The 13,226-nt window shown below is 44.6% G+C and overlaps 1 protein-coding gene across 2 annotated transcripts in view; it reads left to right on the top strand.

Moving 5' to 3' along the window:
• Positions 1 to 13,226, top strand: part of Rapgef4 (Rap guanine nucleotide exchange factor 4) — a 262,768-nt gene that overhangs the window by 24,762 nt on the left and 224,780 nt on the right. For both annotated transcript variants that reach the window (XM_085680953.2, XM_085680954.2), the window contains exon 2: positions 13,002 to 13,144. In XM_085680953.2, coding sequence (XP_085537079.1) covers positions 13,002 to 13,144 — 143 coding nt within the window. The remainder of the gene's footprint in view (positions 1 to 13,001; positions 13,145 to 13,226) is intronic.

The following is a 13,226-nucleotide window of genomic DNA, read 5'->3' on the forward strand; positions in this document are numbered from 1 at the left end:
AGAATAAATTTCCCCATTGATTTTTGAGTAGGCACACTTACAGAATGGGTTCTCTAGGCCAGAACCCATTTCTTGTCTCAGCCTCCTCTCTCCAGTAGACGGTGCTGGTATCGCAGATACTTGACCTACAGTGTCTGGCTTTGCTGAGATCCTGGGCCTCCAACTCAGGTGGTCAGGCCTGCATAGCAAGGGTTTTTACCCACTGAGCCACCTCTCCAGCTCTGTTTTACCTGTTTAATGTTATACGGAATGGTAGGGCTTAGGCTGTAGCTCATGGCAGAGTGCTTGCCTAGCAGATATGCCAGTACTGCAAAAAGAAAAAAGTTAATTTATGGGCTCCTAGATGTAAGTAAACTCCAAACACATAGACTAGATAATGCTGGTATATAAAACCCAAACTAAAATGCCAACTTCTTAAGGGAAAACAAAAAGATACCCAGTAGAAAATAATACTGGCTGAATCCTGAACAGTCATAAAAGGAAAAACCCAACTCAGAATAAAGGTAAATATTTAAGACAGCAGAAGTTTATTTTAAAATAAAAAAAGCTAATGATTAACAAGACCTCAGTGTGGTCAGTGAACTAGTAGTGTGTGTGACAATCCAGCAGCGGGAGGTGCCTGGTGCTGGGCCTGGCTTGCCACTTTCAGATGGAGCTATTGAACATTTGGGATGCTGAGGGGATAGCTCAGGGGTTGAGTGCTCGCCCTAGCAGCTGTGAGGCCCTGGGTCCAGTCCCGAGCATTACAAAACCAAACAAAAATAAAACCCAAACAATAACACTTGCAGCCAGCCCTTGGAGCTCTTCACCTGCACTAGCTGTGCGTGCCCTTGTGGCCAGTGGTGTGCTGCAAGTGAGTGATTCCGGCGTCTGTCCAGTGCTCGGGTCTTCCCGAAAGCGTTGGAGATTATTCTCAGATCTTTCTATGATTAAAAATGCATTAGGTTCTTCTTGCATGAGCTGCTGGATGGCTCTTCTTTTCATTAGCAAACTTGGACCCACCCAGGAATGGAATGCTACGTGGTTTTTTGTTTTTGGTTTTTGTTTTTTCACTCTTATAATGGTAGAGATCATTTCTATTGCTTTGGCATTTTCTTTCTCATAGAAGTTCATTAGTGCCTGAAAGATCTTGATCTCTGAGTGGATAAGATGATTTGTTAGTCATAGAAGGAATCGGTGTTAGTGTTGGATTCAAACGATCAGGCACAACAAGCCATAATTATGAATGCATAGAGTGTTTATAATTGTAATTAAATAACGGTACACTAAGAACACTTCGGCACCTTGTGCGATGTACGTGAGTATTCCTGGGCAGCACTGTAATTAGAAACAAATGGTTCATATGATGTTCAATCAAGGACTGTAATTAGTATTACTTTCATGTAGTGAAGGCCACCGTTTTTGTTTCCCCAAATCCACGTACCCTTCCATCAGCCCACACCCTCCTGATGGTTGTAGAAGAGAAAGAGCAAGGCCTGAGAGCTTGCTCACCAACACTTGGGGAGCCTTTGCCCTCCATCTCCCCTACTCCAGGCTTGGGGGTCTTCTCTGGACCTTGGCGTATCCCAATCCCTAGGTCCCAGAAGCTAGGATCTGAATCCCGCTCTGCTTTAGTGACCTGGAGCTTGGGAGGAGAAGCAATGCGAGCTGCAAAGTTAGAACAATGTGGATCACCTGGAGCTGGGGTGAGCTGGGAAATTGAGGGATCATCACGTGAAGGAAGAGGCTGTCATTGTAGGTAGAAGTCCTTGGTGCTAGAAGCACCCTGAGGGGGCGGGAGCAGGGTTATTTCCAAGTAAGGTGCATGCATAATTTATTGTCTAAACCAGGACACTTTTGAGAGTGAAAGAGGGCACTATTAATAATTTCACAGGGACTAAAAGTCTATGCCATGACTGTCTCTAGATCAGACTTCCTGTTACAGTACTGCTAAGTGTGCTTTGGAGAGAAAGAGAAGGCATTTGTGCGTTATGACACCCAAAAGAACTTGTGGTACTCTGTAAGTGCGCAGGCAGGAGGGCTGGTGGTGGGGAAAACAATGCCACACAGAGCCCTAAAAGCCCATTTCCAACTACTCTGCACACCTTTACTCCCTCCCCTTCCAGTTCACTTCCTTCAGGGGGACGGGTTTTCTAAAATGATGGCTCTGATTTTTTTTTTCTGATTAAAAAAAAAAAAAACAAAACCAAACCGAACAACAACAAAACAAACAAATCTCGGCTTCCCCCCAACAGCTAGTAAGCTGAGCTCTGCACCCGGTTGACTGGCGTTGGGGTCCTGACCAATCAGATCCACTTTTGTTTCTTAGTCCGGTTCTTTTGAGGAGCCTGTAGAATTTCCAACCGTGTGGCCATGGGCCATCATCCAGTCTGTAGCTTTCCACCCCACGTCTCTCCTCACACTTCACTGTCTGGCTAGCCAGAAACCTTTCTCCTGTCTTGGTACTTACACAATTTCTACCCACTCTCCCCGACAAGTTAAAAATACCAGCATTAGCGCTGACAGAGGTAGAAATTAGAAGAAAAAGTGCTCCCTGTGAAGTCCTCCCTCTGAATCCCCAGGAGTCCATGCAGACCTCTGTGTGTCTCTCCGTGGAGACATGGCTGGTTTTTGCCTTGTAGTACTAAGACACATTGAGTTTCCCGATAGAGCAGAACTCGGCAGAGAGCAGACCTGAGGCCTTGTTCCATGTGAGGCTCAAAGACTTTTCTTATTTACCCTCTGCTTTGAGAGGACATGCAACAGTCTTGTTGAATGAGGGGCTAGAGATAGAGGTTCAAAGTTCTGACATCATTTATCTCGGCTTTCGTTGTGGGACGAAGGTTCTCCCTGCTTTCTTTGCCTGGGGTCTGGAGTCTGGGGACTGTCTTGCTGGCCCTTGGGGGTAGAACTACAAAGTCTGTTGGTGTCTATCAGACCAGAGCTCTGTTGGGCATGTTAGGTAGTCACAATGCTTTCTTGCTTGATTGACCATATGTGACTGTATATCTAAGGCCCCTTGCTTTGCCTGGACATTGCTTTTCAGGACCTCTGTCTCTGGGCATCTCTTGCTTTGGTAATCATAATTGCTGGTGGTTAGCATTTAAAAAAAATTATTTTTATTATTTTTAAATATTGTGTGTTTGTGCTCACATCCAGGCTTTTTGTGGGTACATGCAGGTGCCCACAGAGGCCAGAGGCATTGGATCCTCTGAGGTTGGAGTTGCAATGGTCGTGAGCCCTCTGACATGGTTGCTGGGTATCAGACTTAGGACCTCTGGAGGAGTAACAAGTTCTCTTAATCCCTGAGACATTTCTCCAAAAGAATTTGAATTTTGTCTGAAATAAAATGCTAGACCCAAGACTGATGCCTTTTTATTTTATTTTATTTTATTTTATTTTATTTTATTAAATCAACTTTCTGCATGCTACCTTACCTGCTCCGGACTATTAATCCTGGTCTTTCTGAAGCCCATAATGACTAACAGTGAAATAAAATAGCCCGGGGCAGAGTCCTCATTCATAATGGATCATCACCCTGCCATATGTCCTTGGCACACGCCCTGGCTTCTGCAGCTTTTGTGCAGTGAGGCATGCTGGAAGTGTGTGTCACCACCGAGAACTGCCCTTGTCATTTCACACAGGCAGGGGGGACCGGAAGCTCCTTCCCAACAGAGGGGAAATTCAGGGCACCAGTTCCCTTTGCATTTGTGATGTGGAAATTGTGGAAATAATGTGCATTACTGAAGGAGTTTGCTTTCATCAATACGTTTGTTTTTAAAAGTTTTGAGCCTTCTTTAAAATGTAAGAAACGTTTCGTCTTCTATCCACTTTAGAGTTATTTAACAGCCTGTCCACTCTTTTGACCTCCGCACCGTAGAAGAAAGCATCATGGTATGTTATCTTACTGGGCTTTGTGGACTTTTTAGGTCATTAACATCTTTTCGCTGGTAGATCGCTGCATTAAACATTCTTTGATTTATAGACCAAAGCCAGCTGTAGCATGAAAAACAAAATAACTTTTAAAGATCTAATTTTTATGTGCATTTTGAATCAGCACTGCATGTGGAAGGTACAAGGATGTTTGGGTTAAAATGGCTAAAGACATTTTGATTCTGAAGCCCCAGATAAATGAAGGATGATTGACACATCCTTCTGACTGCATTTTATTTATAGGCCCAATACATAACTACGTCTAAATGTAGACTTTTCCAAAACCGGCTAAGATCCCAGACCAAGGTTAGCCCCATGCCACCCTCCCACTGAAGTCACTGAAACTACTTGTCAGTGGCATCAGAGATTGTCAGAATCGGGGCTGAACGCCCATCTCCTTCAGTTGGCCACAGGCCAGCACGTATTCGCAAAGAGGGAAAAGGAGTCTGCTTGTTCAAATACAGAAACAAACAAACAAAACCAAACCCAAAATACCTTCGTTTAACATTTATTTTTATTCTATGTGTAGAGATGTGTCTTTTCTGTACGTATGTCTGTGCACCCTGTGTATGCCTGGTGCCCTAGGAGACCCTGAAGCTGGAGTTACAGACAGTTGTGAACCTCCAGATGGGTGCTGGGAATTGAACCTGGATTCCTCTGGAAGAGCAGCCAGGACTCTTAACCACCGAGTCTTATCTCCAGCCCCCAAATTCTACTTCTTGATGGAGATTGCAAAACATTTCTGGCTATCTTTAATTCTCATCTTTCACAAAGCAAGAATGTCACTCTCTGATGTTTTAGGATTTTTTACTATTTACTGCATTTTTTTTAATTAGGAAAAAGTCAGCCACTATTTCTCAAATATTATTTTTCCCTTTTCCTCCCTTTGCCCCCATCTGTAGCTTCTGTCCCAAGTATATGAAATCCTCCCGGTTTTGTCCCACAGGTCACAGAGTCTCTGCTCCTTTGTCTTCGGTCTTTGCTCGCTCTGTGCTTTTCCTCAGCTAACTTTCCTTGCCCCTCACTTTTGCTGATCTCTCTGCTGCACTCAATCCACTCTTAATCCCATATGGTGGGAGATTTTTTTCCCTTTCCATTTTGTCTATTTTTTTCAGCCTTAGAATTCCCATTTGCTTAAAAATACTTTAATGTTTTCACTGCTGCTGTTTCCTGTCTGTTCACTTATTCTGCCAGTCTTTCCCTTTAAGTGTTTGTTTGTTTGTTTGTTTGTTTAGCTTTTCAAGACAGGGTTTCTCTGTAGCCTTGGCTGTCTTGGACTCGTTCTGTAGACCAGGCTAGCCTCCAACTCAGAGATCCTCCTATCTCTACCTTCTGGTGCTGGGTTTAAAGGTACGCAGCACCACGACGGCCCAGCTTCCTTTAAATTCTTAAACACTTTTATTATATCCATTGTATTTCTTGGTATTTTCCATATCTCTGTCATCTCTACTTCTGTTTCTATTTTCCCACTGAATTTATAGTATTTTATGGTGTTATGTTAGACATTTTGGATGCTGTGATATTGAGAGCTTAGATTTTCTTTCTTTTTTATAAAGAAGGCCAGCTTATACTCTGATAGGAAGCTAACTCACTGATCAATCAACTTGATCCTACCAGGCTTATTTGTAAGCCTTGTTGGGGAAGTCTGTGACGTGGGCTGGAGTACTGTTTATGGAGTGTAAGATGAATGTCCAGAGGGGTTGGAGAGAGCCTTGGTTTCTTTGGCTGCTCAGAGCTCCTCTATCTGTGAGAATGACTGACCTATAGAATCCTGAACAGCTCTTCTCCAGAGCTGGGTTTTGCCAGACCTGTGCAGGAGCCAGCCTGTGCATGTACAGATCACGATTCAATGAGGCCCCACCCTCAGTTCAGTCCTTCCCTGTCCTGTCCTGTGACTCATGTTCCTGCATATTGTCCCCATCAGCCCGGTGAATCTGCCGCGTTCCCTTTTTGTGTCTCACAGAGGTGTGTCAGCAAAACAATGAGGTTGTTACACGGATCCTTCTTGGGTCTCTCTCCTTGCTTGAACCGCAGACCCGTGTTGCCTGATTTCTAATGCCTGAAAGCTTCATGTAGTTTGCTCAATGTCTATTTACTCTGGAATTAATGCTGCACTGGTAATCCATCACAGCATGAAGTGGAAGTTTCTCTTCCTTTAATAGTGATACAAGAGATGTATGTGGGGGGATTAAATTCAGGACCCCATGTGTGATAACACATACTCAAATAATGCCATTGATTTTTATTTTCTTTTTTGAGACAGGATCTCATTAGCCTTGGCTGACCTAGAACTTGATATGTAGACCAGGATGGTTTCAAACTCACAGCCCCTGCCTCTTCTTCCCGAGTGCTAGAATTAAAGGTGTATAGCACAATGCCGTGCTGGAATTTTTAATAAATAAAAACTTCCTTTTATTAGAAAAAAAAACCAAATTGTCATTCTCTGTGGTGCTTAAATGACCAGCCTGAATTATCAAATCTGAACATTAGCTAGCCAACGTTCTAGTTACTTTTCTGTTGCTGTGAAGAGACATCATAACCAAGGCAACTTATGGAAGAAAGAATGTATTGGGGCTTCCAGTTTCAGAGTGTAAGTTTGTGACCATCATGGCAGGGAGTTGGGCAGTAGGTCGGCCAATGTGATGCTAAAGCAGTAGCTATGAGCTTACTTCTGATCTATAAGCGGGAGGGAGGGATAAAGAGAGAGGGCGAGAGAGAGAGAGAACTGAAAGGATATTGGACTTTTTGAAATATCAAAGTCTGCACCTAGTGCTATACCTCGTCCAGCAAGGCCACACCTCCTAATCCTTCCCAAACAATTCCACCGACTGGGGACCAAGTATTTCAATATATGAGCTTATGGGAGCTGCTCTCATTCTAAGTACCACAGCCAGCCACACCTACAGGACTGCACTTGGCTATTGCCTAATGAGTGTGATTCAGTAAGAGATTCATGATCTAGGAAATGAGCCCCAGCTTAGCATCCTTGCTAATCTTTCCTTTGTGTTCTTCAGGGTGTCCAGAACAGGGGCACTAGTAGCAGGTACTGTGGAATACTTGGTGCTAATGGGAAGGCAGAAATAAGCCAGGAGTGTTCCATGAAGAGCAGGGACTCAAACAAACGGTTAAAAAGCTCCAAGGGCTATAGAGCTAACTTAGAATTACCAAAAGCTGATTCAGTTTAAGAGTCTTTTTCCAACTTCTGTGCTAAAATCTGTTTTGTAGACAGAGACTGCTCATTCGTTTCCTGGCTGCCCAGATCTGAATAATCACACAGAAACTATATTAATTACAACACTGTTTGACCAATGGTTCATGCAAATTTCTAGCTAGTTCTTTTATCTTAAATTAACCCATTTCTATTAATCTGTGCATCACCACCAGTCTGTGGCTTACCTGGTGTGTCCTTCTCCTTTGGACGCTACATGGTATCTCTCTAATTCTACCTACTCTCTCTATATATCTCTGTTTGGATTTCCCGCCTCATTTGCTCTGCTAAACCATTGGCCAAAACAGCTTTATTCATCAACCAATAAAGCAACACATATACAGAAGAACGTTGTACATCACGGTTTCCCTCTGCTGCTGCTACTGTCTATGTATCCCATGCTTCACACAGGTCCAGATGATAAAAGCTTGAAAATCATTGTTTCAGGCTAACTAAAGTCAGCTTTTTGCCTCGGTATAGACAAGGTTGATTGACTCAGGGTTATGTTGCCCTGCACCACTGGCTTCAATATGGAATACGTGGAATAACATACAGAATGGAATATAGAATTCTATAGAATGGAATTCATGGTTTCCCTTCTCTTTGTTCAAGAATGGGATAATTAATAGACAGGTGTGGTGGCTCATACATGTAACCCAACACTTTGGAGGCGGGAGCTGGAAGATCATGAGTTCAAAGCCAACTTGAGCTACTTAGGAAATTCCACGTGAGCCTGCTCTATGAGACCTTGACTCCAAAACAGACAGACAGAAAGACAGAGAGACAAAAAAGAAGCAAGCAAACAAGAGTAAAGATTGTCAGAAACATTCGATTCTCACAGCCCCATTGCCCCAGTGGGCCAGCCCAGCCCACTCTCACAACCCAAGGCCCCAGTAGGCCAGCCCACTCTCATAGCCCAAGGCCCCGAGTGCTCCAGCCTCATGACAATCTCTTGCTGAGTCTTCTGTGACTCACCTAGAATAAAAGTCACTCGTTCTGATTTAGCCTGAAACATTTTAAAAAAAGCATCTGCTACCTGACTCATCCTGGATGGTCCTCCAGAGTGTAAAGAACTGAAAGAACCTAAGGTTTACCCGAATGCTAGCAGGGCACATGGATTGCACAGTTCTATTCTGCGTGCACTGGGGGTCTAGTTCAGCTGGCATCTGCAGAACCTGTGGCTGAGGGTGTGTGCCCAGCCTGATGATACAGTACTGACCTCAGATACTAAGGCACAGTCAGAGAAGATGTCTGGGAATGGGTGTCCAACGTCGATGCGGTCTGTTCTGTATTGGGCATCAAACCTGTCCATGCCAGGCAAGCTGAGCTACATCTCCAGCCCCCAGATGAGGCTGTACTTTGATTTTGTATTGTGGTTTAAATGTCAAGAAATAAAAGACAGGACAGGACGTGGTCAAAAAGGCCTTCTTCCTTCTCCACTTGCTCACGCATCCCCAACTCAACATCATTTAAGCCTGACCAGGGCTGGTCCTGGTCTCCAGGTAACAGTGAGATTTTTCAAGGGCCACAGAGCAGTGGTTTTCAGTCCCCCAGGGAACCTGTGACATAGTAGATGTGTCAAGCGGGGGAGGCAAAGCTATACGGGCCTCCTTACCTTCGCTCAAGGCCAAAAATGGTGGTCTTCATGAGCTCCTATCACAACCTCTGATATCATTTTGTTAGAAATAAGCCCAGGGTCAGGGAGAGACCACCACTCCAATGAAAGCCTTTCAACAAGGAAGAACTTCCCTTCTAATCAGCAGAGGGTGCTACTCACCCAAGCAGGGGAGCAAGCCTGTGCAGGGACAGGAAGTCAGCGGGGCTTTTCAGTCTAATGTAAGTGGTGACTGTGGCTGGGATCTGACTTCACGGTCTTCCATGATTGGCTAGTTAGAGAAGAATTGACACCAAAGAAATGAAGGAAAGTGGGAAGGAGTGGGTGGCTCGAGTCATCTAAGATCCAAGGATGCAGCAGGGCCTTTGTGTAAATGAAGGTTTTACCAGGGGTGTACTATAGGGAGCAGGAGTGTTAAAATATTTGCATGGAGATTTTGCAAGGTGGGGTGAGAGGAAAAGATTTGCCTGAAGTCTTCCAAAGTAGGAGAGATAACAAGATGTGAATTCTAATTGTAAGCAGAGGCATTACAGCGCTTAACAGAAAAGATTAATATCTAATGTTTCTTAAATTTGGATCTAGAAGGGCTCTTTTCTCTTCGTTGTATTATAGTGGTGAAAAACGCAAGTGGCTACTAAGTGGGACTCTGCCCACTCTGTGGGCTCTGCTTCCCCGAGGCAGGTGGACATCTCTTGAAAGGACTAGGAAGCCCTTCACGCCTTGGTTAAGGGTAGCTGCAAACTCCCTGGCTGAATCAAGGCTCACAAAGGAAAATTGTGACAACTGAGTTGACGTGTGTTCGTTTGACAGGTGTGTGTCCATGTCTGCATCTCTGTATCTGTGTGTCAACTTGTGTATGTGTGCCTACATAGGTGTGCACGCAAGCACACATGAATAAATGGGAAAGGAATAGGGGAGGAGCCAGGAGAGCAGGACTCTCTTGGGACAAACGTGAAGCGATAACCATACACATTACCGACTCAGTTGCTAGCCGGTGATGCTGTAGTTACAAAAGGAGAAATGAGAAGGGGATGATTTTAGGGCTTTTCACAACAATGCATCATGAGATCTTGGTAGAATTTTACCCACAGTGACATCTTTTTCTTTTCTGAATTCCTTCTCCATCCTTGGTGATTCTGTATTAGGAATGAATTGCTGTTTGCGCGCAGATGTCCTCCACACTGGGCACACACACATGATCTATGTCATCAGATGCTTTTACTACTTCCTTTGTAAATATATGCAGATTGAGTGAACCACCATCAGCTCCTTCTTTCTGAATTTCATTGACATTGTTGGAAAAACTTTCAATTAGGAAGAAGTAAACAGTGTTGTGGGTGGTTAATAATTGGATAATTAGGATGATAACCTAATAAGTGGCAAACAGCTTGAGTTTCAAAGACCTTTGACACCTCTGCGTCATCCCTGGCAGTATAAATATACATAATTTCTGCATACTTGGAGTTGCCTGACTTACGTGTCTAAATGTTTTTGAGAGTAAAAATGGGATTCATTTTACGAGCTTTATCTAATAGACCAAAGGATCAAAATTTTCCAAAGGTGTCAAAACCCTTTGAAAAGCTAAGTGTTAGAAAGACTGAGACTGTTAAGTATGTATTGTTTAAGATCTTAGGGTTATAAAAGAAAAGAATACACACATGTCTAAAATAATCCCACAAAAGGCACACAAGTCGCTAGTCTATATCTCAAGCTCTGTATTCATTGCTTTCATTAAATACTCTTCTCTCTCTCTCTCTCTCTCTCTCTCTCTCTCTCTCTCTCTCTGTGTGTGTGTGTGTGTGTGTGTGTGTGTGTGCGCGTGCATGCATGACTATATGGGGGCTGGAAGTCAACACCCACTATCTTCCTCTATAATTCTCTGCCCTATTTTTTGAGGCAGGGTCTCTCACTGGAGCTGGATCTCACCTCCTCCACAGATCATTTCCTCAGCCCCTCATTAGTTGCTCCTTTTAAAGGTCTTAGTGACTAATGGCCATGTTGACTTTGGTACTGGTAGCAGTAGTTGTTACTCTTTACTGTCACTTTAAGAGCTAACCACGCCCACCCCGGCCACTTCTGACCTCCTCACCATCTTGGCTTCTCTCTTCCCTGTCCGTCTCTTGCCGTGTGCACATGTGCTTTCTGTCTCTCTCTATGTTTGTCTATGTCTCCCTTTTTTTTAAGTAATAAATGTTTAGCTTTATGTATAGCCTTATCCAGCCGCCTGACTCTGCCGCTCGCCCGGGGACCCTGCACTGCTCTGGTGGCAGCCTCTGTCTGGCTGCAAGCCGCCCGGGTCCTCCCAATATCATATTATTTTTAAAAAGAACAATAGTAGTAATAATAGTAATAGCTTCTGTAGCCTTGTGTGATCTATGGAGCTCACATGAGTTAGTTCAGCTTTGCTCGTTAAAGGAGAAAAATATCTTTTTTTTTACATTTACTTCCTGTTGAAATGAAATGAAAAGTCAAACTGAGCCACAAAGTCATTTTAATTTGAGTGTATTTAGCTAACCTTCTGTCCGATGTTCTGAAATATATACACTAATCATTGGAGACATTTGCAGATGAAAACAATGGGCTAGCACAGTTGGCAGAGTGACTAGCACGCAGGAGGCTCTGGGCCCAGGCTCCAACATTGCATAAACATATGCACACAGAAATACACAGGCGATGCAGACATGGATGCAAAATAAAGAAGTGTAATTTCTAAATGTTTTAATTTAAAAATCATCATTTTTTCACTGTTTGGGGAACTTAAATGTTTAGCAATGGGTGACATCACAAAGCCACTGATGTCTTTTGTGACTTACAGTCTGGATTTGAACCTTGTCGATCTTCTGGCTTACTTTGAAAGTCATGGAAGTATATTTTTCTCCTGCTACTCTTGAGTGTTCAGTCTCTCCTTTGGAGCATTCGGCCAGCGACCTCCTGCTGCTCTGGCCTGCTTTCCTAATAAAAGGCAGGTTCAGGGGGAATAAATAGGGGGTCTGCTCTCTTTGGTGAGGGCAGAGGGACCCTCAACTCTTCTTGTTTTTTTCCCATGAAGACAGAATCCAGCACATTGGTATGGTTTCCAACTCTCCTGCCTTGCGATTCCTTCTGGGGTCATTTCCATGCTGGCCTTGCTTTGGGCCCATCCCAGGCCTCCTGTGGCAGTGGCCTGACTTCCTGCCAGTGCCAACAGTGTGACATGTACCCACCGCACTCGATGCCCTCTGGGGATGCCCTACTGTCCGGCATGCAGCAGTAAAATGCTTCCCTCCAGCTCACACACTCTCTCTGGGCAGCATTTTATTCACTGGCGTAGTTCTAGCTCATTTCAAAGCCCTGAGCCTTGAGGGTTTTGTTTCTAACAGGGAGTCTGGAAGTCCTCCGTGGGCGGTGGGTGGAAAGGGATGCTGATGCTGAGATGCTGCCTGTTAATAGCAAAATACCACAGACCAAGTAATTTATGAAGAAAAAAGTATCTGTCACAGTTTCTGCACTCTGGGTGATCCATTAGAAGATGGGAGGAGATCGTACTTGCTGGGCCTTCTTGCTGCATAAGCCCATGGTGGGCAAAAAGAAGGCAAACAGCATCATCCATGCAGAAGTCAAAGAGAAAAGGCCCGGAGAAGAGGCAAGGGTACCACACTCATCGTTTTACTAGGAACTCGTTCCTATGACAGCAGCACGATGCTTTCATGAGGGCACAGCCCTCATGGCCTCTTAAAGGTCTCAGCATGGTGGCCTTGAAGCTCTGCAGGATCAGTGATGTCTGTGGATCCCCGGCTCTTCCAGTACACGGTCATCTGAGCCGCTGGGCACTGTGCATCCCAGGTCTCCATTCTTCCGCAGGAAGTCCCGTCCATTCCTTCTCTGTGGGAATCAGCTGGGCTAGCCAGGACTGCGCATGTTTTCCTTCAGTCTGGTTTTCTTGACCCTGAGCGGACCAGCCCTAGCTGTTTGCAACAGTAAGGACTTGAAGTGGACACAGAGAAATGCCTGTGGTGGGAATAGGAGACTAAATATTTGGAGCTGAACCCTTGGAATAGCCGCCTAACTTCATGGCACGGGCCTGTAACCCAGCACTTGGGAGGTAGAGGGAGGGGAGATAAGCAGTTCAAAGTCATCCTCGCCTACATTCTAAGTTCGGGCAGACCAGGCTACAAGAGACCCTGTCTCATCATGGATAAACAAGCAATTGTAATTAGAGTTATGCCTTGTTGGCCTACTTTTCACTAAGACCTAACAGGTTCTGTCTCTCCTCCCCCTACCCTGCAGGCCGTTGGAGCGCTCGAGTGAGGATGTGGACATAATTTTCACGCGCCTGAAAGAAGTTAAAGCTTTTGAGAAATTCCACCCAAACCTCCTTCATCAGATTTGTTTATGCGGTTATTATGAGAACCTGGAGAAAGGAATTACACGTAAGCCCTGGATCTCCTGTGGCATGCGCTTATGTGTGGCTTGTGTTTGTTCTCGTCTGCCCTGTGGGGACAGATAGCATCC

This window comes from Myodes glareolus, chromosome 21 (assembly GCF_982192425.1).
Source record: "Myodes glareolus chromosome 21, mMyoGla1.1, whole genome shotgun sequence".
Classification (NCBI taxonomy): Eukaryota; Metazoa; Chordata; class Mammalia; order Rodentia; family Cricetidae; genus Myodes; species Myodes glareolus.